The sequence below is a fragment of the Oncorhynchus mykiss genome, chromosome 5 (genome assembly GCF_057628025.1).
Source record: "Oncorhynchus mykiss isolate SJ-2025 chromosome 5, ASM5762802v1, whole genome shotgun sequence".
In the NCBI taxonomy this organism is placed as follows: Eukaryota; Metazoa; Chordata; class Actinopteri; order Salmoniformes; family Salmonidae; genus Oncorhynchus; species Oncorhynchus mykiss.
In genome coordinates, this window is record NC_143026.1 from 36,029 (window position 1) to 58,677 (window position 22,649).

At 44.8% G+C, this 22,649-nt stretch overlaps 1 protein-coding gene across 1 annotated transcript in view; it reads left to right on the plus strand.

The window, feature by feature from the left end:
- Positions 1–3,737: 3,737 nt before the first annotated feature.
- Positions 3,738–22,649, plus strand: part of LOC110523072 (uncharacterized) — a 127,876-nt gene continuing 108,964 nt past the window's right edge. The window contains exons 1-12 of the mRNA XM_036976594.2: positions 3,738–3,811; positions 3,990–4,109; positions 4,288–4,518; positions 5,289–5,402; positions 6,318–6,437; positions 6,635–6,760; positions 6,839–7,042; positions 13,109–13,277; positions 13,366–13,534; positions 13,635–13,857; positions 18,258–18,377; positions 18,483–18,701. Of these exons, the coding sequence (XP_036832489.2) occupies positions 3,754–3,811; positions 3,990–4,109; positions 4,288–4,518; positions 5,289–5,402; positions 6,318–6,437; positions 6,635–6,760; positions 6,839–7,042; positions 13,109–13,277; positions 13,366–13,534; positions 13,635–13,857; positions 18,258–18,377; positions 18,483–18,701 (1,873 nt within the window). The 5' untranslated portion in view covers positions 3,738–3,753. The remainder of the gene's footprint in view (positions 3,812–3,989; positions 4,110–4,287; positions 4,519–5,288; positions 5,403–6,317; positions 6,438–6,634; positions 6,761–6,838; positions 7,043–13,108; positions 13,278–13,365; positions 13,535–13,634; positions 13,858–18,257; positions 18,378–18,482; positions 18,702–22,649) is intronic.

Sequence of the window (22,649 nt, forward strand, 5' to 3'; positions counted from 1 at the left end):
ATCAGGTTTTCTTCCAGAATGGTCCTGTATTTGGCTCCATCCATCTTCCCATCAATTTTAACCATCTTCCCTGTCCCTGCTGAAGAAATGCAGGCCCAAACCATAATGCTGCCACCACCATGTTTGACAGTGGGGATGGTGTGTTCAGCTGTGTTGCTTTTACGCCAAACATAACGTCTTGCATTGTTGCCAAAAAGTTCAATTTTGGTTTCATCTGACCAGAGCACCTTCTTCCACATGTTTGGTGTGTCTCCCAGGTGGCTTGTGGCAAACTTTAAACAACACTTTTTATGGATATCTTTAAGAAATGTCTTTCTTCTTGCCACTCTTCCATAAAGGCCAGATTTGTGCAATATACAACTGATTGTTGTCCTATGGACAGAGTCTCCCACCTCAGCTGTAGATCTCTGCAGTTCATCCAGAGTGATCATGGGCCTCTTGGCTGCATCTCTGATCAGTCTTCTCCTTGTATGAGCTGAAAGTTTAGAGGGACGGCCAGGTCTTGGTAGATTTGCAGTGGTCTGATACTCCTTCCATTTCAATATTATCGCTTGCACAGTGCTCCTTGGGATGTTTAAAGCTTGGGAAATCTTTTTGTATCCAAATCCGGCTTTAAACTTCTTCACAACAGTATCTCGGACCTGCCTGGTGTGTTCCTTGTTCTTCATGATGCTCTCTGCGCTTTTAACGGACCTCTGAGACTATCACAGTGCAGGTGCATTTATACGGAGACTTGATTACACACAGGTGGATTGTATTTATCATCATTAGTCATTTAGGTCAACATTGGATCATTCAGAGATCCTCACTGAACTTCTGGAGAGAGTTTGCTGCACTGAAAGTAAAGGGGCTGAATAATTTTGCACGCCCAATTTTTCAGTTTTTGATTTGTTAAAAAAGTTTGAAATATCCAATAAATGTCGTTCCACTTCATGACTGTGTCCCACTTGTTGTTGATTCTTCACAAAAAAATACAATTTTATATATTTATGTTTGAAGCCTGAAATGTTGCAAAAGGTCGCAAAGTTCAAGGGGGCCGAATACTTTCGCAAGGCACTGTAGATTGCATTTATACTTGCCTTTAACCAAAGCATCAAGCTCTGAAGGATTTTGAGAATTGAGAATCCAAGTAAAGAATCTCTTAGCACCACTACATTGCCAAGACAAAAAACGTCAGAAAAGAGTGTAATATCATTTTTATTTATTTTTTATTTTACCTTTATTTAACCAGGTAGGCAAGTTGAGAACAAGTTCTCATTTACAATTGCGACCTGGCCAAGATAAAGCAAAGCAGTTCGACAGATACAACAACACAGAGTTACACATGGAGTAAAACAAACATACAGTCAATAATAAAGTATAAACAAGTCTATATACAATGTGAGCAAATGAGGTGAGAAGGGAGGTAAAGGCAAAAAAGGCCTTGGTGGCAAGGTAAATACAATATAGCAAGTAAAACACTGGAATGGTAGTTTTGCAATGGAAGAATGTGCAAAGTAGAAATAAAAATAATGGGGTGCAAAGGAGCAAAATAAATAAATTAATTAAATACAGTTGGGAAAGAGGTAGTTGATAGGGCTAAATTATAGGTGGGCTATGTACAGGTGCAGTAATCTGTGAGCTGCTCTGACAGTTGGTGCTTAAAGCTAGTGAGGGAGATAAGTGTTTCCAGTTTCAGAGATGTTTGTAGTTCGTTCCAGTCATTGGCAGCAGAGAACTGGAAAGAGAGGCGGCCAAAGAAAGAATTGGTTTTGGGGGTGACTAGAGAGATATACCTGCTGGAGCGTGTGCTACAGGTGGGAGATGCTATGGTGACCAGCGAGCTGAGATAAGGGGGGACTTTACCTAGCAGGGTCTTGTAGATGACATGGAGCCAGTGGGTTTGGCGACGAGTATGAAGCGAGGGCCAGCCAACGACAGGTCGCAATGGTGGGTAGTATATGGGGCTTTGGTGACAAAACGGATTGCACTGTGATAGACTGCATCCAATTTGTTGAGTAGGGTATTGGAGGCTATTTTGTAAATTACATCGCCAAAGTCGAGGATTGGTAGGATGGTCAGTTTTACAAGGGTATGTTTGGCAGCATGAGTGAAGGATGCTTTGTTGCGAAATAGGAAGCCAATTCTAGATTTAACTTTGGATTGGAGATGTTTGATATGGGTCTGGAAGGAGAGTTTACAGTCTAACCAGACACCTAAGTATTTGTAGTTGTCCACGTATTCTAAGTCAGAGCCGTCCAGAGTAGTGATGTTGGACAGGCGGGTAGGTGCAGGTAGCGATCGGTTGAAGAGCATGCATTTAGTTTTACTTGTATTTAAGAGCAATTGGAGGCCACGGAAGGAGAGTTGTATGGCATTGAAGCTTGCCTGGAGGGTTGTTAACACAGTGTCCAAAGAAGGGCCGGAAGTATACAGAATGGTGTCGTCTGCGTAGAGGTGGATCAGAGACTCACCAGCAGCAAGAGCGACCTCATTGATGTATACAGAGAAGAGAGTCGGTCCAAGAATTGAACCCTGTGGCACCCCCATAGAGACTGCCAGAGGTCCGGACAACAGACCCTCCGATTTGACACACTGAACTCTGTCAGAGAAGTAGTTGGTGAACCAGGCGAGGGAATCATTTGAGAAACCAAGGCTGTTGAGTCTGCCGATGAGGATGTGGTGATTGACAGAGTCGAAAGCCTTGGCCAGATCAATGAATACGGCTGCACAGTAATGTTTCTTATCGATGGCGGTTAAGATATCGTTTAGGACCTTGAGCGTGGCTGAGGTGCACCCATGACCAGCTCTGAAACCAGATTGCGTAGCAGAGAAGGTATGGTGAGATTCAAAATGGTCGGTAATCTGTTTGTTGACTTGGCTTTCGAAGACCTTAGAAAGGCATGGTAGGATAGATATAGGTCTGTAGCAGTTTGGGTCAAGAGTGTCCCCCCCTTTGAAGAGGGGGATGACCGCAGCTGCTTTCCAATCTATGGGAATCTCAGACGACACGAAAGAGAGGTTGAACAGGCTAGTAATAGGGGTGGCAACAATTTCGGCAGATCATTTTAGAAAGAAAGGGTCCAGATTGTCTAGCCCGGCTGATTTGTAGGGGTCCAGATTTTGCAGCTCTTTCAGAACATCAGCTGAATGGATTTGGGAGAAGGAGAAATGGGGAAGGCTTGGGCGAGTTGCTGTTGGGGGTGCAGTGCTGTTGACAGGGGTAGGAGTAGCCAGGTGGAAAGCATGGCCAGCAGTAGAAAAATGCTTATTGAAATGTTCAATTATGGTGGATTTATCAGTGGTGACAGTGTTTCCTATCTTCAGTGCATTGGGCAGCTGGGAGGAGGTGTTCTTATTCTCCATGGACTTTACAGTGTCCCAGAACTTTTTTGAGTTAGTGTTGCAAGAAGCAAATTTCTGCTTGAAAAAGCTAGCCTTGGCTTTTCTAACTGCCTGTGTATAATGGTTTCTAGCTTCCCTGAACAGCTGCATATCACGGGGGGGGTCAGCGATGTTAGGATTTTGAAAGTTGTGTAGTGTACGCCAGGCATAAAGATGCTTTAAAGAAACCAGCCCCATGTCTTTATCCTATGGCTCTATCTTCCCTTCCCCCTACAATCAACATGCAGCTGGTGATCCCAGTGACCCTCCAATGAGAACAGAGTGTAGTTAATTAGACCAATCAGAACCATGTGTAGTTGATTGTTACTCAATAAAGACTATCCCTGTAAGGCTTGTACTGTTTGGTCCTAACAAGCTTCATGGTCGGTCATGGAACTGCTGCAGTTCACATGCCTGCTTTTACTTATCAGCTTGAAATGTTTGACAGGTAAAATGGTTCTGAATGAGCTGCAGTATTAAGTTTATTCATTTTTGTCTTGTAAACATTGATTGATATCATGTAGCCTTACAGTAGTAAACACCTGCCAGTTATTTGTGTGGAATGTTTTGTGCCTTGTAGGTTTGGGCACTAACCTGTGTGGGCCCTAACCTGTGTTGTCTTGCAGGTTTTGGCCAGCAGTGTGGGGGTAACCAGTGGCAGTGTGATGATGGAGCTTGTCTGCCTCTTTCCTGGCACTGCGATGGAAATGGCGACTGTATGGACGGCTCTGATGAAATGGCCTGCCGTAAGTTATGCTATGTTTCACTGTTTCTGCCCTCTTCCAGGAGAACATATTTGTTGATGTGGTAATGTTCTAAATGTAACATTAACCCTGTATTTACTGTTGACCTATATCACTTAGGTCTGTTAAATGTATTTACTGTAGTCTGTTCACAATAGGTCTGTTTGTCCTTGTTCCCCAGCCTGTCCTAGGGGCCAGGTTGCCTGCATGGCCGGGGCTCCTGGTTGTGTAAGTACCTCTGCAGTATGTGATGGGCAGCGCCAGTGTTCTGATGGGTCTGATGAGTTTAACTGCCCAGAGAACCAGGGCTGTCTGCAGGGGGACTGGAGGTGTAGGAATAAGATCTGCATCCCCAAGGACCTATACTGTAACGGTGCTAACGACTGTGTGGACAACTCTGATGAGGCCTGTGGTGAGATATTATGGAAACAACGAGGGCATGTATGTGATACTATGGAATTTAGGAACTATTCAGTTACCATGTAATGGGAGCTATTATGGAAACGAGAAGAGCAAGTCTTTTGGCCTGTGTACAGTAGTATGTAGTCACAAAACATGATAAGACCTTCAATTGTGTAGGCAATGCCATGCACATTTAAACAGTAAGAAAAAAAACTATGTTCCAAATTACATTTGAACTAACTTTACCAATTGTCTGTGGTGTTGGGACCTTCAGCCGGTCAACATTTTACAAAATATCCACAGGAAAGTATAACTAAACAGACATGGTAATAAAAAATATGTTTGCTCATGACTGAAAGCATGGGCACAGGAAGTACAGTGCATGCACGCGAACCATGCATACTAACTGAAGTCTTGCAGGTGTTGACATGGTCTTGCCTATGTGCCAGGTGATAGAAATTCAATCTTCATAACCGGTGTTCTAAAACCTTGGTTTAACAATGCATTCCTACGGTTATTTTGTCAAAAATGTTGAGCAGCTGAAGGGCCAACAGGACAGACCACTGAGTATGTTTACATGTTATTTCATTCAACATTCTGGCTTCCATGTTTTTGCAGTGCTTTGTTTCAGACAATATATCAATAAATTAGACTGACAAAAAATAATCAGGCGAAGTAGTATGTAACCTACAGGTCTGGGTATGTGTGTTTGTTCCTCTTGCAGGAAGGCATGTAGTGTGGTGTAGTTTTGATGCGTTTTTAAAGCTTTTACTCTTCCAGGCCGGTGTGGGCCAATGGCTGTGCGTTGTCCTGGAGGGGAGTGTCTGACTGAAGATGAGAGATGTGATGGAAAATTGCACTGCTCTGATGGCAGTGATGAACCCTCTACCTGTGGTAGGAAATTATAACCTTTGACCGCTAACACTAACCTTCAGTCTAACCCTTTACCGGTGGTAGGAACCTCTAACCCAGAGGTTTCAAACATACGGCTCACTGGCCAGAACCGGCCCCTTGGCCAATTCAATCATGTGGATTTAAGGAAAAGCTTTTCAGGGGAAAACGATCTGTACACAGATCACTAAAACCAAATTGTGGACCTACATTTATTGACTTTTCAATCTGTCCCGCTTGCTAATAATCATCCAAACAAAAGCAAGAACACAATTCTTTGCAAATTTTGACCGCAATGAAATAAAAAACATTTAGTCTTGTCTCATCGCTGCAACTTCCTTACGGACTCGGGATAGGCGAAGGTCGAGAGCCGTGCGTCCTCCGAAACCCAACAGAGCCACACCATTTCTTGACACAATGCCCACTTAACCTGGAAGCCAGCCGCACTAATGTATCGGAGGAAAAACCGTACACCTCGCGTCCGTGTCAGCGTGCACTGTCCAGCCCTCCACAGGAGTCGCTAGAGCAAGATGGGAAAAGGACATCCCTGCCGGCCAAGCCCTCCCCTAAGCCAGACGATGCCGGGCAAATTGTGCGACGCCCCATGGGTCTCTCGGTCGCGGCCGGCTGCGACAGAGCCTGGACTCGAACCCAGAGTGTCTAGTGGCATAGCTAGCACTGATGCAGTGCCTTAGACTATTGTGCCACTTGGGAGGCCCCTATATAATACATTTTAAGTGGGTCCCACCAGACCTCGGTGAAGACCACATGCTGACCACGGGTCAATTAGCTTGACACCCCTGCTCTAACATCTAACCCCTCACCACTACCTATATGAACCTCTTATTCATAACTGACTGTTATGGCATCTGAAACACGTCGAAGGACAGGCTGATCTGACTCATCTCTACCTTCCAGGGAGGACCTGTTCAGAAGAGAACGGTGGCTGCAGTCACTCCTGTGTGGATCAGCCCTGGGGAGCCCTCTGCTCCTGTCCTAAAGGCCATAGGCTGTCTGCTAACGGAGCCTCCTGTCTGGGTGAGGATGTCTGTGATCCTGTTGAGTTATTGTCATGACTGGTTTCATGATCTATTCCTTTAATGTAAGCCTAAATACTATAAACCCCTCTGTAGATGTGAATGAAAGCGCTCTGCCTTAGTTGGGTTCGGGTCCTCTGTAGCTCAGTTGGTGAGGGTTAACTCAAATACTGAACCTGTTTGCTCTCCCCTCTTTAGATGTGGATGAATGCGCTCTGGCTTATGGTCCATGCATGCACTTCTGTGTCAACACACCCGGGTCCTTCTACTGCCACTGCCGAGATGGCTTCCAGCTTCAAGGAACCACCTACTGCTATGCTAAAGGTGACTTTTCATAGTAACATTAGTTTGATTAACTTCTGACTGGTTATCTAAACCTGATCAACATCCAATGCTTTTCAGAAAATTATACAAAGTTTCTGACTGCAAAGAACGGAACTATCGGATTTCTGAATCTGAAGACTCTGAGATTCGAGTCCATTCAGAGTACTGGCTATGACCCTCTGGCCCTGGCCTTTGACCTCTCCAGGAGCTCATTCTACTGGGCTGATAACCAGGGGAACATCTACAAGGCTAAGGAAAAGCAGCGCAGGATCCTTTATCATGGTGGGTGTCTTCTGATTCTCTATCATGATTGGTTTCTGCTGATGTAGCAGGATCTAGAGGTCTTTATGGCTCCACATGTACCTGAATACCTGATTAGGGACCTGAGCAGGTCCGGATCCAGAACTCTAACTCTCACAGGTCTGGTTCAGATCTGATATGATTATCATGGTTCTCACACCGAACCCAAACCGGCTGCGCGCGTGCTCCTTCGAGCATGAATTTATTTTGTCCCCCTACACCAAACACGATCACGACACGCAGGTTGAAATATCAAAACAAACTCTGAACCAATGACATTAATTTGGGGACAGGTCGAAAAGCATTAAACATTCATGGCAATATAGCTAGTTAGTAGCATGCACTTGCTAGCTAATTTGTCCTTTTTAGCTAGCTTGCTGTTGCTAGCTAATTTATCCTGGGATATTAAAATTAGGTTATTTTACCTGAAATGCACAAGGGCCTCTACTCCGACAATTAATCCACACATAAAAATGGTCAACTGAATCGTTTCTAGTAATCTCTCCTCCTTCAAGGCTTTTCATTGTTTAGCTTATATGATTGGCATCTAAAATATTACCACGACAACCAGCAACAGTTTGTCTTTCAATCCACCCATATGGGTATAACCAATGAGATGGCACGTGGGTACCTGCTTCTATAAACCGAGGAGATGGGAGAGGCAACACTTGCAGCCTGATCTGCGTCAGGAATAGAAAGGACTTCTATTTTAGCCCTTGGCAACGCAGACGCTCATTGACGTGCGCAAGCAGTGTGGGTGCAATAATTGAATAACATAGATGTATTTATTTTGCGACGTGAGCGGTGTGTAGCCTATCAGGGTGTGTCATTTTAATTGACTTGTCCGGAAGGACCCATACAGATCTGATGGCGACTGCTGCAGTAGAGAGAAATTGTAATTTATGCTGCTGCTCTTGGTTGTCACGAGTGGTGCATGTAACTAGTTGGTCAATCAGTCAAAGCAGCAAAAGACTACAGTCAAAGCCTCTGGCAAAAGTTACGAGATCATCTATGAAATTTTCAATATTAGAGAAGGATAGGGAAGGGATAAAACATTAGAAGGATAGGCTACAATGACCAAAAGCCAACAGGTAGGCTGCTACTTAACATTCTGATTGGAGTTATTTTTAACTGTGTGGTACGAGAGTACATGCAGCCTCAATTAGCCAAGCTAGCTTAACTAGTTTCTCCTGGTTTGATAGTCAACAGGTACTACGTAATCATATTGGATGACAACCAATCTGGATCCTGACGGTTGGTTCGTTCTGATAGGATCCTGTGATGGTTGGTTTGTTTGATGTAGCAGAATCCTCTGATGGTTGGTTTGTTCTGATGTAGCAGATTTTTATTTTTTATTAATTTAACCTTTAACTAGGCAAGTCAGTTAAGAACATTGTTATTACAATGACGGCCTACCAAAAGGGGGCTGGGATTAAATATGTAATATTTTTAACAAATATATGGCAGCAGGGCAGCGGCAGGGCAGCAGCGCAGCAGGGCAGGGCAGCAGCGCAGCAGGGCAGCAGCGCAGCAGGGCAGGGCAGCAGCGCAGCAGGGCAGGGCAGCAGCGCGGCAGGGCAGGGCAGCAGCGCGGCAGGGCAGCAGCGCGGCAGGGCAGCAGCGCGGCAGGGCAGCAGCGCGGCAGGGCAGGGCAGCAGCGCGGCAGGGCAGAGCAGCGGGGCAGAGCAGCGGGGCAGAGCAGCGGGGCAGAGGCGGGGCAGAGGCGGGGCAGAGGCGGCGGCGCAGCAGGGCAGCAGCACAAAACAGGGTATAAATATTATTGGGAATAGACAACAGCACAAAGGCCAAGACAATAGACAGCAATACATCACGCAAAGCAGCCACAACTGTCAGTGTCCATGAGTGAGTCTTTGAATGAAGATATTGAGATAAAACTGTCTAGTTTTAGTGTTTGTTGCAGCTCGTTTCAGTCGCTAGCTGCAGAGAACTGAAGACTTGTGACTCAGGGATGTGTGCTTTGGGGACCTTACAAAATGTGACTGGCAGAATGGGTGTTATATGTGGAGGATCAGGGCTGCAGTAGATATCTCTGATAGGTGGAAGTGATGCCTAAGAGGGTTTTATAAATAAGCGCACCAGCCAGTGAGTCTCGTGACGGGTATACAGAGATGACCAGTTTACAGAAGAGTATAGAGTAGTGGTGTGTCCTATAAGGAGTATTGGTGGCAAATCTGATGGCGAATGGTAAAGAATTTATAGCCGCTCGAGAGTACCCTTACCTGCCGATCTATAAATTATGTCTCCATAATCTAGCATGGGTAGGATGGTCATCTGTATAAGAGTTAGTTTGGCAGCTGGGGTGAAAGGAGTGATTAAGATAGAGGAAACCAAGTCTAGACTTAACTTTAGCCTGCAGCTTTGATATTTGCTGAGAAGGACAGTGTACCCTCTAGCCATACTCCCAAGTACTTGTATGAGGTGACTACCTAAAGCTCTAAAACCACAGAGGTAGTAATCACACCTGTGGAGAGAGGGACATTCTTCTTAACAAACCACATGACCTTTGTTTTGGAGATATTCCGAACAAGGTTAAGGACAGAGAAAGCTTGTTGGACACTAAGAAAGCTTTGTAGAGTATTTAACACAAAATCCAGGGAGGAGCCAGCTGAGTAGAAGACTGTATCGGCATATACATGGATGAGAGCTTAGACAGTATGAAGCTATGTTGATGTAAATTGAGAAGAGTGTGGGGCCTAGGATCGAGCCTTGAGCTACACCCTTGGTGACAGGCAGTGGCTGAGAGAGCAGATTTTCTGACTTTATACACTGCACTCTTTGAGGGGTACTTAGCAAACCAGGCCAAAGACCCCTCAGACAACTCCTTAGCCGGCCCACAAATGGTCTACTGTGTCAAAAGAATCGGCCAAGTCAATAAAAATAGCAGCACAACATTGCTTAGAATCAAGGGCAATGGTGATATCATTGAGGACCTGTGAGGTTGCAGTGACACATCCATAACTTGAGCGGGAACCAGATTGCATACCAGAGAGAATACTATAGACATCAGAAAGCCAGTCAGTTGATTATTGACAAGTTTTTCCAACGCTTTTGATACAGGGTGAAATAGGCCTATAACAGTTAGGATCAGCTTGATCTCCCCCTATAAGTAAAGGACTAATGATGGCCCTTGAGTGTTTTGGTACCTACTGGAAAGCTTTGTTCACACCTTTCTAAGCTTTAGCCCCACTCATCTCTTTAAGAATTCACATGTGAGACTATGTACTAAACAACCAAAGCTTTTCAATACTAAAGGTTGGCTTATACTTACTGGACTGTTCATACATTTAATCGCGTGCCAGAGTGTGCTTTGGGCGTTCGTAAACTCAGAGCTTTGTCAGATTGTCCGTTCATAAAATCAAAGCGTTTCGCTCTTTGAGCATTCTGAGCACACACTGGATGCTCTGGCCGAAAAGTAGTGTTTATCCGAGCGTTGATCTGACCTTAAAACAGTCAAGCACCCAGGCTAACCATTGGCTAGCTTGCTAAATACTTCGAAACAAATGAGAGAATGAGAGTACTTTTAAGGGCCTACAGGGCTGCTGTGTTCTGAGCCAACTGCAATTTGTCTAAGTCCCTCTTTGTGGCACCTAACCACACTACTGAACAGTAGTCTGGGTGACAAAACTAGGGCCTGTAGAACTTGCCTTGTTGAGTGTTACGAAGGCAGATCAGTTCTTTTATTATGGACAGACTTCTCCCATCTTAGCTAATGTTGTATCAATATGTTTTGACCATGACAGTTTACAATCCAGGGTTACTGCAAGCAGTTTAGTCACATCAGCGAGCTCAAATTTCACATTATTCATTACGAGATGTAGTTTAGCTTTGGGGATTAGTGAATGATTTGTCCCCAATACAATGCTTTAAGTTTTGGAAATATTTGACTAAATCATTGCTACCATTCCGAAACTAACTGCAGCTTTAAAGTGTTGCAGTCATTTCAGTTGCTGTAGTAGCTGACATGTATCCTGTTGAGCTTTACACAAAGCCGGTGGCATGTCATTAGTAAAGACTGAAAAAAGGTGGCCTAAACAGCTACCCTGGGGAATTTCTGATTCTACTGGGATTATGTTGGAGAGGCTTCCATTAAAGAACACCCTTTGTGTTCTGTTAGACAAGTAACTCCTCATCCACATTATAGCAGGGGGTGTAATGCCATAACACAAGTTTTTCCAGCAGCAGACTATGATCGATAACATTAAAAGCTGCATTGAAGTCTAACAAGACAGCCCCACAATCAATTTATCATCAATTTCTGTCAGCCAATCATCAGTCATTTATGTAAGTGCTGTGCATGAGTGTCCTTCCCTATAAGCGTGCTGAAAGTCTGCTGTCAATTTGTTTACCGTGAAATAGCATTGGATCTGGTCAAACACCATTTTTTTTACACAAGTTTACTAAGGGTTGGTAACGGGCTGATTGGTAAGCTATTTGAGCCAGTCGAGGGGTTTTTAGTAGCGGAATGACTTCAGCTTCCCTCCAGGCCTGAGAGCACACACTTTCTAGTAAGCTTAAATTGAAGGTGTGGCAATATTGTCCATTATCCTGAGTAATTTTCCATCCAGATTGTCAGACCCAGGTGGCTTATCATTGTTAATAGACAACAATTATTTCCTCTTCCACACTGACTTTACGGAATTCAAAAGTAAATTCTTGTCTTTCATAATTTGGTCAGATATACTTGGATGTGTAGTGTTAGCATGGGCTTAAGGTGAGGCAAATGAACCTGTAGCCTTATTACTTCAACAGTATTCAACATGAGATCGTCTAAGCTTTACAGGAATGTGGTTCTGAATATAGACGAACATCGCCCACTTTGGCGTTTGTCTATTCGGTCGATGTTATAGCCGTGTATTGCTACTACTGTATCATCAAAGGTATTATCTAAGGGAGCTTCAGAGTCAGAATATGAATGTAATCTCTGACACGCAAGTTATTGACTTCATGGAACCTTGTTTCTCAGGATGCATATGTTAATATGGGACATTTAACACTTCTGGGTTGCTTGATGGTTAATGCTTTACTGGGAAGCTTACATGGTCCAAGCACACAAAGACAGTCGTGAAGATGGCACAACAAAACATATTCCCCCTCAGGAGACTGAAAATATTTGGCATGGGTCCTCAGATCCTCAAAAGGTTCTACAGCTGCATCATTGAGAGCATGTTGCATCACTGGTTGCATCACCGCCTGGTGCAGACGGTAGTGCGTACGGCCCAGAACATCACTGGGGCCAAGCTTCCTGCCATCCAGAACCTATATACTATGCACGGTCAGAGGAAGGCTCTAAAAATTGCACGGCAACTGCACGGCTACCGCACTGCAAGCAGTTATTTTGCTTATAGCCCTATACAGCTCGATTGCAGACTTAGTGCCAGCATCGGTTTGTGGTGGTAAGTAGACTGCGAGAAAAAGTTGAATAAACTATCTTGGTAAATAGTATGGTTTACAGCATGTGTCAAACTCATTCCATGGAGTGTTTGTTCCTTCCCTGTACTTGATTGATGAGTTAAGGTCACTAATTTGTAAGGAATGCGCCTCACCTGGTTGTCTTGGTCTTATTTGAAAGGGGAAAACCAGCTGACACTAGGCCCTCCATGGAAAGTTTGAACCCCCCCGAGCTTACCCAACGCAGTATAGAGTAGAAAAAACAGCTGGATGTGTATTTTCCATTCCATTCATATTTTCCGTTCTTGTTCAGCCACTAGTTGGAGAAAAATATTACATTGATAGTGTAGAGTGCAGCTCATCCAGTTTATTCTCCAGTGATTGAATGTTATAATGGAGGTTCGAGGTGGTTTATCCACTCGTCAGGTCTCGTCAGGTATCCTGCACACCGGCCCCTAAATTTGCCTCTTCCCCCAAATGTCGGATTTGGGCCTGGTCCGTTTCTGAATGGCACCTTGTGTATTCTACTATTCAAACTTTCAACATTAAGTTGAGACCCTGACTGAGTTTGATTATGCCTGGAGCCTGCCCTGGACACTAGGTATGTAGAGTTGTGATGTGGTTCCCCTCTGCTCTCAGGACAATATGGGGTTAGAAGTCTAGTCTGTGATTGGCTGACAGGCCAGCTGTACTGGACCAACCAGAAGACCCGGTCTATTCATGTTGGGGCAGCTGATGGGAGTGGATTTGCAACGGTCTTGGCCAAGAACATAGACCCGTTGGAGCTGGTCCTTCTTCCCATTGAAAGGTTGGATCATGTTAATATTTGTGGTACTTTTGATCAGTGGTTGGGGCATTTATCGCAACAATTTGTCATTTCCTCCTTTACTTTGCAGCTTGTTGTTTTGGATCAACAAAGGTCCAGGTGATAAAATTACTCTGGAGAGATCTGGGATGGATGGGATAAAGCAGGAATCTCTGGTGGTCCTCACTGCACAGGCTCCACGGAGTCTGACCCTGGACGTTACAGCTAGGAGGCTGTACTGGATGAGTCATTTTAAAAAGGTTCATGATATAGTCCAGCTATAAGCAATAGTACTGCTTGTCTGTCCACAGCAATTAACATATTGCCAAGGTAAAACCAATTGTTTTTATTCTTTCTCAGTCCATAGAGACTGTGCGAGTGGATGGGAGTGGTCGCTACAGCTTTCTGGAGTTCTTCAAGAGGAGACCAGCTCAGAGCCTGGCGGTGATTGAGAGGTGGTTCTACTGGACAGATCAGAAGGGTCTGTGGCGCTCCCCTCAGGACCGACCTAATCAGAAGACCTTTATTCAGAGGACAACACTCCCTGTCCTAGAGGCATACCATGAACAACAGCAGCCGAAAGGTATGGGGTATATCATGCTAACTCTAAAGGCAAATAACATTTTTGAGTGGCAGGTAGGCTAGTGGTTAGTATTGGGCCAGTAACCGAAAGGTTGCTAGATTGAATCCCCGAGCTGACAAGGTAAAAATGTTATTCTGCCCCTGAACAAGGCAGTTAACCCACTCTTCCTAGGCCGCCATTGTAACTAAGAATTTGTTCTTAACTGACTTGCCTAGTTAAATAAAATGTAAAAATATAAAAAATTACAAGCCCGCAGTCCAGCCTACAAGCCCTCAGTCCAGCCTCGACCTATTGCGGACAGTCTGAGCACTGATGGAAGGATCAAATTGTATTTGTCACATACACATGGTTAGCAGATGTTAATGCGTGTGTAGCGAAATGCTTGTGCTTCAGGTTCTGACCATGCAGTAATATCTAACCTAACAGTTTCACAACAACTACCTTAAAAACACAAGTGTAAAGGAATGAGTAAGAATACGTGCGTTCCTGGTATAACTCTGGCAGTTATTGTTGCCATCCTGTACCCGTCCCGTAGGTGTGATGTTCGGATGTACCGATCCTGTGCAGGTGTTGCACGTGGTCTGCCACTGCGAGGACGATCTGTCCATCCTATCTCCCTGTAACGCTTTCTTAGGTGTCTCTCAGTAAAAACATGACAATGTATTGCCCTGGCCACATCTGCAGTCCTCATGCCTCCTTGCAGCATGCCTAAGGCACATTCACACAGATGAGTAGGGACCCTGGGCATCTTTCTTTTGGTGTTTTTCAGAGTCAATAGAAAGGCTTCTTTAGTGTCCTAAGAACACAGGAGTGATCATTGCGGATAATGGGCCTCTGTACGCCTATGTAGATACTCCATTAAAAATCAGCCGTTTCCAGCTACAATAGTAATTTACAACATTAACAATGTCTACACTGTATTTCTGATAAATTTGATGTTATTTTAATTGACAATGTGCTTTTCTATCAAACAAGGACATTTCAAAGTGACCCCAAACTTTTGTATTTGGATGTGTAGTGTCAGTGCTTGTTGCTGGTATGTCATGTCCAAGTTCGCAAATCTTGTCAATGAAAAAATCATTGAAGATTTGGCATATCAGTCGGTTTTGATGATTGAACTATCTGATTCAATGTATGATGGAGCTGAGTTTGCCTTTAATTTGTCACAATGCGCCAAATACAACAGACCTTACCGTGAAATGCTTACTTACAAGACCTTAACCAACAATACAGTTAAAGAAATATAATTAAATGTAAATAGTCCGGGTGGCCATTTGATTATTTCTTCAGTAGTCTTATGGCTTGGGGGTAGAAGCTGTTAAGGAGCCTTTTGGACCTAGACTTGGTGGCGGCGCTCCGGTACTGCTGTAGTAGAGAGAACAATCTGACTTGGGTGACTGGAGTAAATTACATTTAATTTTTTTTGCCTTCCTCTGACACCGGCTTGTATATAGGTCCTGGATGGCAGGAAGTTTGGCCCCAGTGATTTACTGGGCTGTAAGCATTACCCTCTGTAGCTCCTTATAAGGCAGTTGCCATACCAGGTGGTGATGCAACTGGTCAGGAGGCTCTCAATGGTGCAGGTGGATTGCTTTTTGAGGATCTTGGGGGGAAATGGCATTGTTGTGACTTCACAACTGTCTTGGTGTTTTTGGACCATGATAGTTTAATGATGGACACCAAGGAATTGGAACTCTCGACCCGCTCCACTACAACCCTGTCTGTGAATGGTGTCATGTTCGGCCTTCCTTTCATTGTAGTCCACGATCCGCTCCTTTGTCTTGCTCACGTTGAGGGAGAGGTTGTATTCCTGGCATCACACTGCTCGGTCTGACGACCTCCCTATCAGCCTTCTCATTGTCGCTGATCAGGCCTACCACTTGTGAAGTCGGCATACTTATTGCTGGTGTTGGAGTCGTGCGTTGTCATGCGGTTGTGGTTGAACAGTGAGTACAGGAGGGGACTGAGCATGAACCCCTGAGGGGCACCAGTGTTGAGGATCAGCATGGCAGATGTGGTGTTGCCTACACTTACCACCTGGGGGCGGCCCGTCAGGAAGTCCAGGATCCAGTTGCAGGGGGAGGTGTTTAGTACCAGGGTCCTTAGCTTAGTGAGGAGTTTTGAGGGCACAAAGGTGAACGCTGAGCTGTAGTCAACGAATAACATTCAAACATAGGTGTTCCTTTTGTCCAGGTGACGAAGGGCAGTGTGGAGTGCGATTGAGATTGCGTCATCTGTGGCGGTTTGGAGTGGGTCTAAGGTTTCCGGGATAATCGTGTTGTGAGTCATGACCAGCCTGTCAAAGCACTTCATGGGTACCGATGTGAGTGTTACGGGTCGAAAGTCATTTAGGCAGGCTACCTTCACTTTCTTGGACACACTGACTTGTGACTGACTTGTGGTCTGCATGAAACGTAAGTATTAGACTTGGTCAGGGAGTGGTTGTTACAGATTGTGTGATCATGCTCTCTGTAGCAGATGTGAGAAAGACCTTTACTTCTTGACGCTACCTATCCCTTTAGCGTGATAATTGTCATCAACTGCTGAATAGCATAGCGCCACATTCATATAATATTTAAAAAAAAAATTATATTCATGAAATCACAAGTGAAAAATTGCAAAACACAATTTAGCCTTTTGTCAATCCACCTGTCTCAGATTTTGAAATGATGCTTTACAGCGAAAGCGATCCCAAGCGTTTGTAAGTTTATCGATCGCATGACAAAACATTAAGTACACTTAGCATCAGGTAGCTTGGTCACAAATCAGAAAAGCAATCAAATTAATTGTTTACCTTTTATCTCCCGGTGTTTTCACTCACAAGACTCCCAGTTACACAACAAATGTTCCTTTTGTTCCATAAAGATAATTTTTATATCCAAAATACCTCCGTTTGTCGTTATGTTCAGAAATCCACAGGAAAGAGCGGTCACGACAACGCAGACGGAAAATCCAAATAGTCTCCATAATGTCCACAGAAACATGTCAAACGTTTCTTATAATCATTCCTCAGGTAGTTTTTAAAATATATATTCGATAATATATCAACCGAGTGTAGGTTTTTCAATAACAGCGGGAGGAACAATGGCGGCTTTACTCAGTTGCGCAAAAACTCTGAGAGCCCCCACCTATCCACTTACGCAATGTGATCTTTCACTCATTTTTCAAAATAAAAGCCTGAAACTGTCTAAAGACTTGACACCTTATGGAAGCCATAGAAAAGGGAATCTGGTTGATCTCCCTTTAAATGGAGGATAGGCATGCATAGGAAGAGAAGGGTTTCAAAATAAGAGGCACTTCCTGATTGGATTTTCCTCAGGGTTTCGCCTGCAATATCAGTTCTGTTATACTCAAAATATTTTCACAGTTTTGGAAACTTTAGCGTTTTCTATCCTAATCTGTCAATTATATGCATATTCTAGACCTAAGAAATAGGCTGTTTACTCTGGGAACTTTTTTTTTCCAAAGATAAAAATAGTGCCCCCTAGCTTCAAGAGGTTAACCTTTTGCGACGAGCAAACCCGTATCCGGGAGCGTAATCATAGCCTCAAATGCATTAGCATAACGCAACGGACATAAATACCCCTATAAACTTTTCCTATTCATGAAAATCGCAAATGAAATGAAAAAAATATATTCAAACACAAGCTTAGCCTTTTGTTAACAACACTCATCTCAGATTTTCAAAATATGCGTTACAGCCAATGCTAGACAAGCATTTGGGTAAGTTTATCATGGCATAATGCTATGCTAAGCTCTGCTGGCAGCAGGCAACATTTTCACGAAAATAAGAAAAGCAACCAAATTAAATCATTTACCTTTGAAGAACTTCAGATGCTTTCACTCAGGAGACTCCCAGTTAGATAGCAAATGTTCCTTTTTCCAAAAATAATATTTTTGTAGGCGAAATAGCTCCCGTTCATCATGCTTGGCTGAGAAATCGACCCTAAAATGCTACAACTATAACTTGCTCCATAATATCGACAAACACGGCAAACGTTGTTTAGGATCCATCCTCAAGGTGTTTTTAACAAATATATTCGATAATATATCCGTCGAGGCAGTTGGTTTCTCATAAGAAGCGATTGGAAAAATGGCTACCTCAGTATTTTACGCAAGGTTTTCTGCGGGAGACACCATGTGACCACATGCCATATGGTCCCTTACAGCCATTCTTCAAGGGAAATGCCTAAAAAGACATCACAACGCTGTAGACACCTTGGGGAAAACGTAAGCTCATTCGTAGCTCATTCACAGCCATTAAGGAGTCATTGGCATGAGGCGGTTTCAAGAAATGCGGCACTTACTGGTTGGATTTTTATCTGGGTTTATCATGCGAAGGCTAACATCTCCTTTGTTGTAGGAGAACTCCATGTTTTTATTTTTAATTTTTTTTGAAGCTCCATCAGCCTGTGTAAAGTCTGGCTGCCAGCTCTGCATGCTGACTCTGGACCTGCCTGCTGGGTTCACCTGTACCTGTCCTGATGACAAACTGCTCATGGCAGATGGCTCATGTGAATGTATGATTACCATGTATTACACAATTCTAACCCTGTTACTTTCTCTGCTAGTTCTGGCACTTTGGAGCATCTGTTGAGCAATGTACTTGTTATTCTATCACACAGATCCCAGGTTTGCTTATGCAACATCCACAACACTGAACCTGTTTGAGTTGAAAGGGAAGGAGCTGATCAAGACCAAACTGCTGACTACGGATGACGTCATGGAGTCTTTTGACATCGACTGGAGGGGGGACTGGGTCTACTGGGCGAACAGCACTGGTCATGTGATGCGCTGGAGCCTCAATACCGGCCAAACAGAGACTGTCCCTACGCTGAAACCAGGTACATATAATGGAGCCATATTGTGCAGGTTTAGTGTTTGTGTGCATATATGCATGTACACTGAACAAATATATAAACGCAACATGTAAAGTCTGTCCTATATGTCGTGGCTATGCCGGATTAAGTGATATGACATGCTATTCTATAAAATAATTTATCTGTAATTAATATCTGATTAAAGTAACAAAGCTATCCTATCGTAAATACTTTCATTATGCATTCTAAAAAACTGCCCATTTCAAAAAGGAGATTGCAATAAATATTTACTCTGATCTGCGCTTCGGTAGATTGGTTGTAGATGGAAGGCCGGTTTCTCCTTTATGATCTCTGGTCCTCTGAATGTCTAGTGGAGAACTGGAGCGTGGTAGAATGGATACTGTATTCTGGTTGGTAGTCGAAATTCATCCTTCCGGTGTGTAGGTCATCACCTTCACATTGAAATTCAATGCTATATTCGTTAGGTTCTTGCTGAGGTTGGCTTAGTTCTGTAGGTGGTTTTTGTCCTTTCAATGTGGGGACCTCAAGTCCACACGTCCTTGGAACAGCTTATTATCTGAGCCTTTTTAACAGGACGGTCGCCCTAACGTCCTCGGAACAGAAAGTTATATTTTCATCAAGGGCTTTATATAGGAGGGGAGAGAAGGGTGTGTTTCAGTTTTTAACCAATGTTTGGTGGGTGGAGTGTGTGTGGGGTTGTGGAGTGTGTGTGGGGGTTGTGGAGTGGGGGGTGTGGAGTGTGTGTGGGGGTTGTGGAGTGTGGAGTGTGGGGGTTGTGGAGTGTGGAGTGTGGAGTGTGGGGGTTGTGGAGTGTGGAGTGTGGGGGGTGTGGAGTGTGTGTGGGGGGTGTGGAGTGTGTGGGGGGTGTGGAGTGTGTGTGTGGGGGGTGTGGAGTGTGTGTGTGGGGGTTGTGGAGTGTGTGTGTGGGGGTTGTGGAGTGTGTGTGTGGGGGTTGTGGAGTGTGTGTGTGGGGGTTGTGGAGTGTGTGTGTGGGGGTTGTGGAGTGTGTGTGTGGGGGTTGTGGAGTGTGTGTGTGTGGGGGTTGTGGAGTGTGTGTGTGTGGGGGTTGTGGAGTGTGTGTGTGTGGGGGTTGTGGAGTGTGTGTGTGGGGGTTGTGGAGTGTGTGTGTGGGGGTTGTGGAGTGTGTGTGTGGGGGTTGTGGAGTGTGTGTGTGGGGGTTGTGGAGTGTGTGTGTGGGGGTTGTGGAGTGTGTGTGTGGGGGTTGTGGAGTGTGTGGGTTGTGGAGTGTGGGTTGTGGAGTGTGGGGGTTGTGGAGTGTGGGGGTTGTGGAGTGTGGGGGTTGTGGAGTGTGGGGGTTGTGGAGTGTGGGGGTTGTGGAGTGTGTGGAGTGTGGGGGTTGTGGAGTGTGTGTGTGGGGGTTGTGGAGTGTGTGTGTGGGGGTTGTGGAGTGTGTGTGGGGGTTGTGGAGTGTGTGTGTGTGTGTGGGGGTTGTGGAGTGTGTGTGGGGGTTGTGGTGTGTGTGTGGGGGTTGTGGTGTGTGTGTGGGGGTTGTGGAGTGTGGGGGTTGTGGAGTGTGGGGGTTGTGGAGTGTGGGGGTTGTGGAGTGTGTGTGGAGTGTGTGTGTGTGAGGGGGTTGTGGAGTGTGTGTGGGGGGGTTGTGGAGTGTGTGTGGGGCGGTGGGTGGAGTGTGTGTGGGGCGGTGGGTCGAGTGTGGGGTGGAGTGTGTGTGTGTGGGGGGCGGTGGGTGGAGTGTGTGTGTGGGGGGCGGTGGGTGTGTGGGGCGGTGGGTGGTGTGTGTGGGGCGGTGGGCGGTGGGTGAAGTGGGTGGGTGGAGTGGCAGTACTACTCACTAAAAGTGGCAGCAATAAAGCCTCTCTTGAAAAAGCCAAACCTTGACCCGGAAAATATAAAAAACTATCGGCCTATATCGAATCTTCCATTCCTCTCATAAATTTTAGAAAAGGCTGTTGCGCAGCAACTCACTGCCTTCCTGAAGACAAACAATGTATACGAAATGCTTCAGTCTGGTTTTAGACCCCATCATAGCACTGAGACGGCACTTGTGAAGGTGGTAAATTACATTTTAATGGCATCGGACCGAGGCTCTGCATCTGTCCTCGTGCTCCTAGACCTTAGTGCTGCTTTTGATACCATCGATCACCACATTCTTTTGGAGAGATTGGAAACACAAATTGGTCTACACGGACAAGTTCTGGGCTGGTTTAGATCTTATCTGTCGGAAAGATATCAGTTTGTCTATGTGAATGGATTGTCCTCACAAATCAACTGTAAATTTCGGTGTTCCTCAAGGTTCTGTTTTAGGACCACTATTGTTTTCACTCTATTTTACCTCTTGGGGATGTTATTCGAAAACATAATGTTAACTTTCACTGCTATGCGGATGACACACAGCTGTACATTTCAATGAAACATGGTGAAGCCCCAAAATTGCCCTTGCTAGAAGCATGTGTTTCAGATATAAGGAAGTGGATGGCTGCAAACTTTCTACTTTTAAACTCAGACAAAACAGAGATGCTTGTTCTAGGTCCCAAGAAACAGATCTTCTGTTGAATCTGACAATTCATCTTAATGGTTGTACAGTCGTCTCAAATAAAACTGAAGGACCTCGGCGTTACTCTGGACCCTGATCTCTCTTTTGAAGAACATATCAAGACCATTTCAAGGACAGCTTTTTTCCATCTACGTAACATTGCAAAAATCAGAAACTTTCTGTCCAAAAATTATGCAGAAAAATGTATCCATGCTTTTGTCACTTCTAGGTTAGACTACTGCAATGCTCTACTTTCCGGCTACCCGGATAAAGCACTAAATAAACTTCAGTTAGTGCTAAATACGGCTGCTAGAATCCTGACTAGAACCCAAAAATTTGATCATATTACTCCAGTGCTAGCCTCTCTACACTGGCTTCCTGTCAAAGCAAGGGCTGATTTCAAGGTTTTATTGCTAACCTACAAAGCATTACATGGGCTTGCTCCTACCCATCTCTCTAATTTGGTCCTGCTGTACATACCTACACGTACGCTACGGTCACAAGACGCAGGCCTCCTAATTGTCCCTAGAATTTCTAAGCAAACAGCTGGAGGCAGGGCTTTCTCCTATAGAGCTCCATTTTTATGGAACGGTCTGCCTACCCATGTCAGAGACGCCAACTCGGTCTCAACCTTTAAGTCTTTACTGAAGACTCATCTCTTTAGTGGGTCATATGATTGAGTGTAGTCTGGCCCAGGAGTGGGAGGGTGAACGGAAAGGCTCTGGAGCAACAAACCGCCCTTGCTGTCTCTGCCTGGCCGGTTCCCCTCTTTCCACTGGGATTCTCTGCCTCTAACCCTATTACAGGGGCTGAGTCACTGGCTTACTGGGGCTCTCTCGTCGTCCCTGGAGTGGGTGCGTCACCTGAGTGGGTTGATTCACTGATGTGGTCATCCTGTCTGGGTTGGCGCCCCCCCCCTTCGGTTGTGCCGTGGCGGAGGTCTTTGTGGGCTATACTCAGCCTTGTCTCAGGATGGACCTGAGCCCCAGGACTACCTGACATGATGACTCCTTGCTGTCCCCAGTCCACCTGGCCGTGCTGCTGCTCCAGTTTCAACTGTTCTGCCTTATTATTATTTACAATTATAGTCAATGAACTAATCACTGATCATAATCTTGATGTGATTGGCCTGACTGAAACATGGCTTAAGTCTGACAAATTTACTGTGTTAAATGAGGCCTCACCACCTGGCTACACTAGTGACCATATCCCCCGTGCATCCCGCAAAGGCGGAGGTGTTGCTAACATTTACGATAGCAAATTTCAATTTACAAAAAAAAAAAAATACGTTTTCGTCTTTTGAGCTTCTAGTCATGAAATCTATGCAGCCTACTCAATCACTTTTTATAGCTACTGTTTACAGGCCTCCTGGGCCATATACAGCGTTCCTCACTGAGTTCCCCGAATTCCTATTGGACCTTGTAGTCATAGCGGATAAT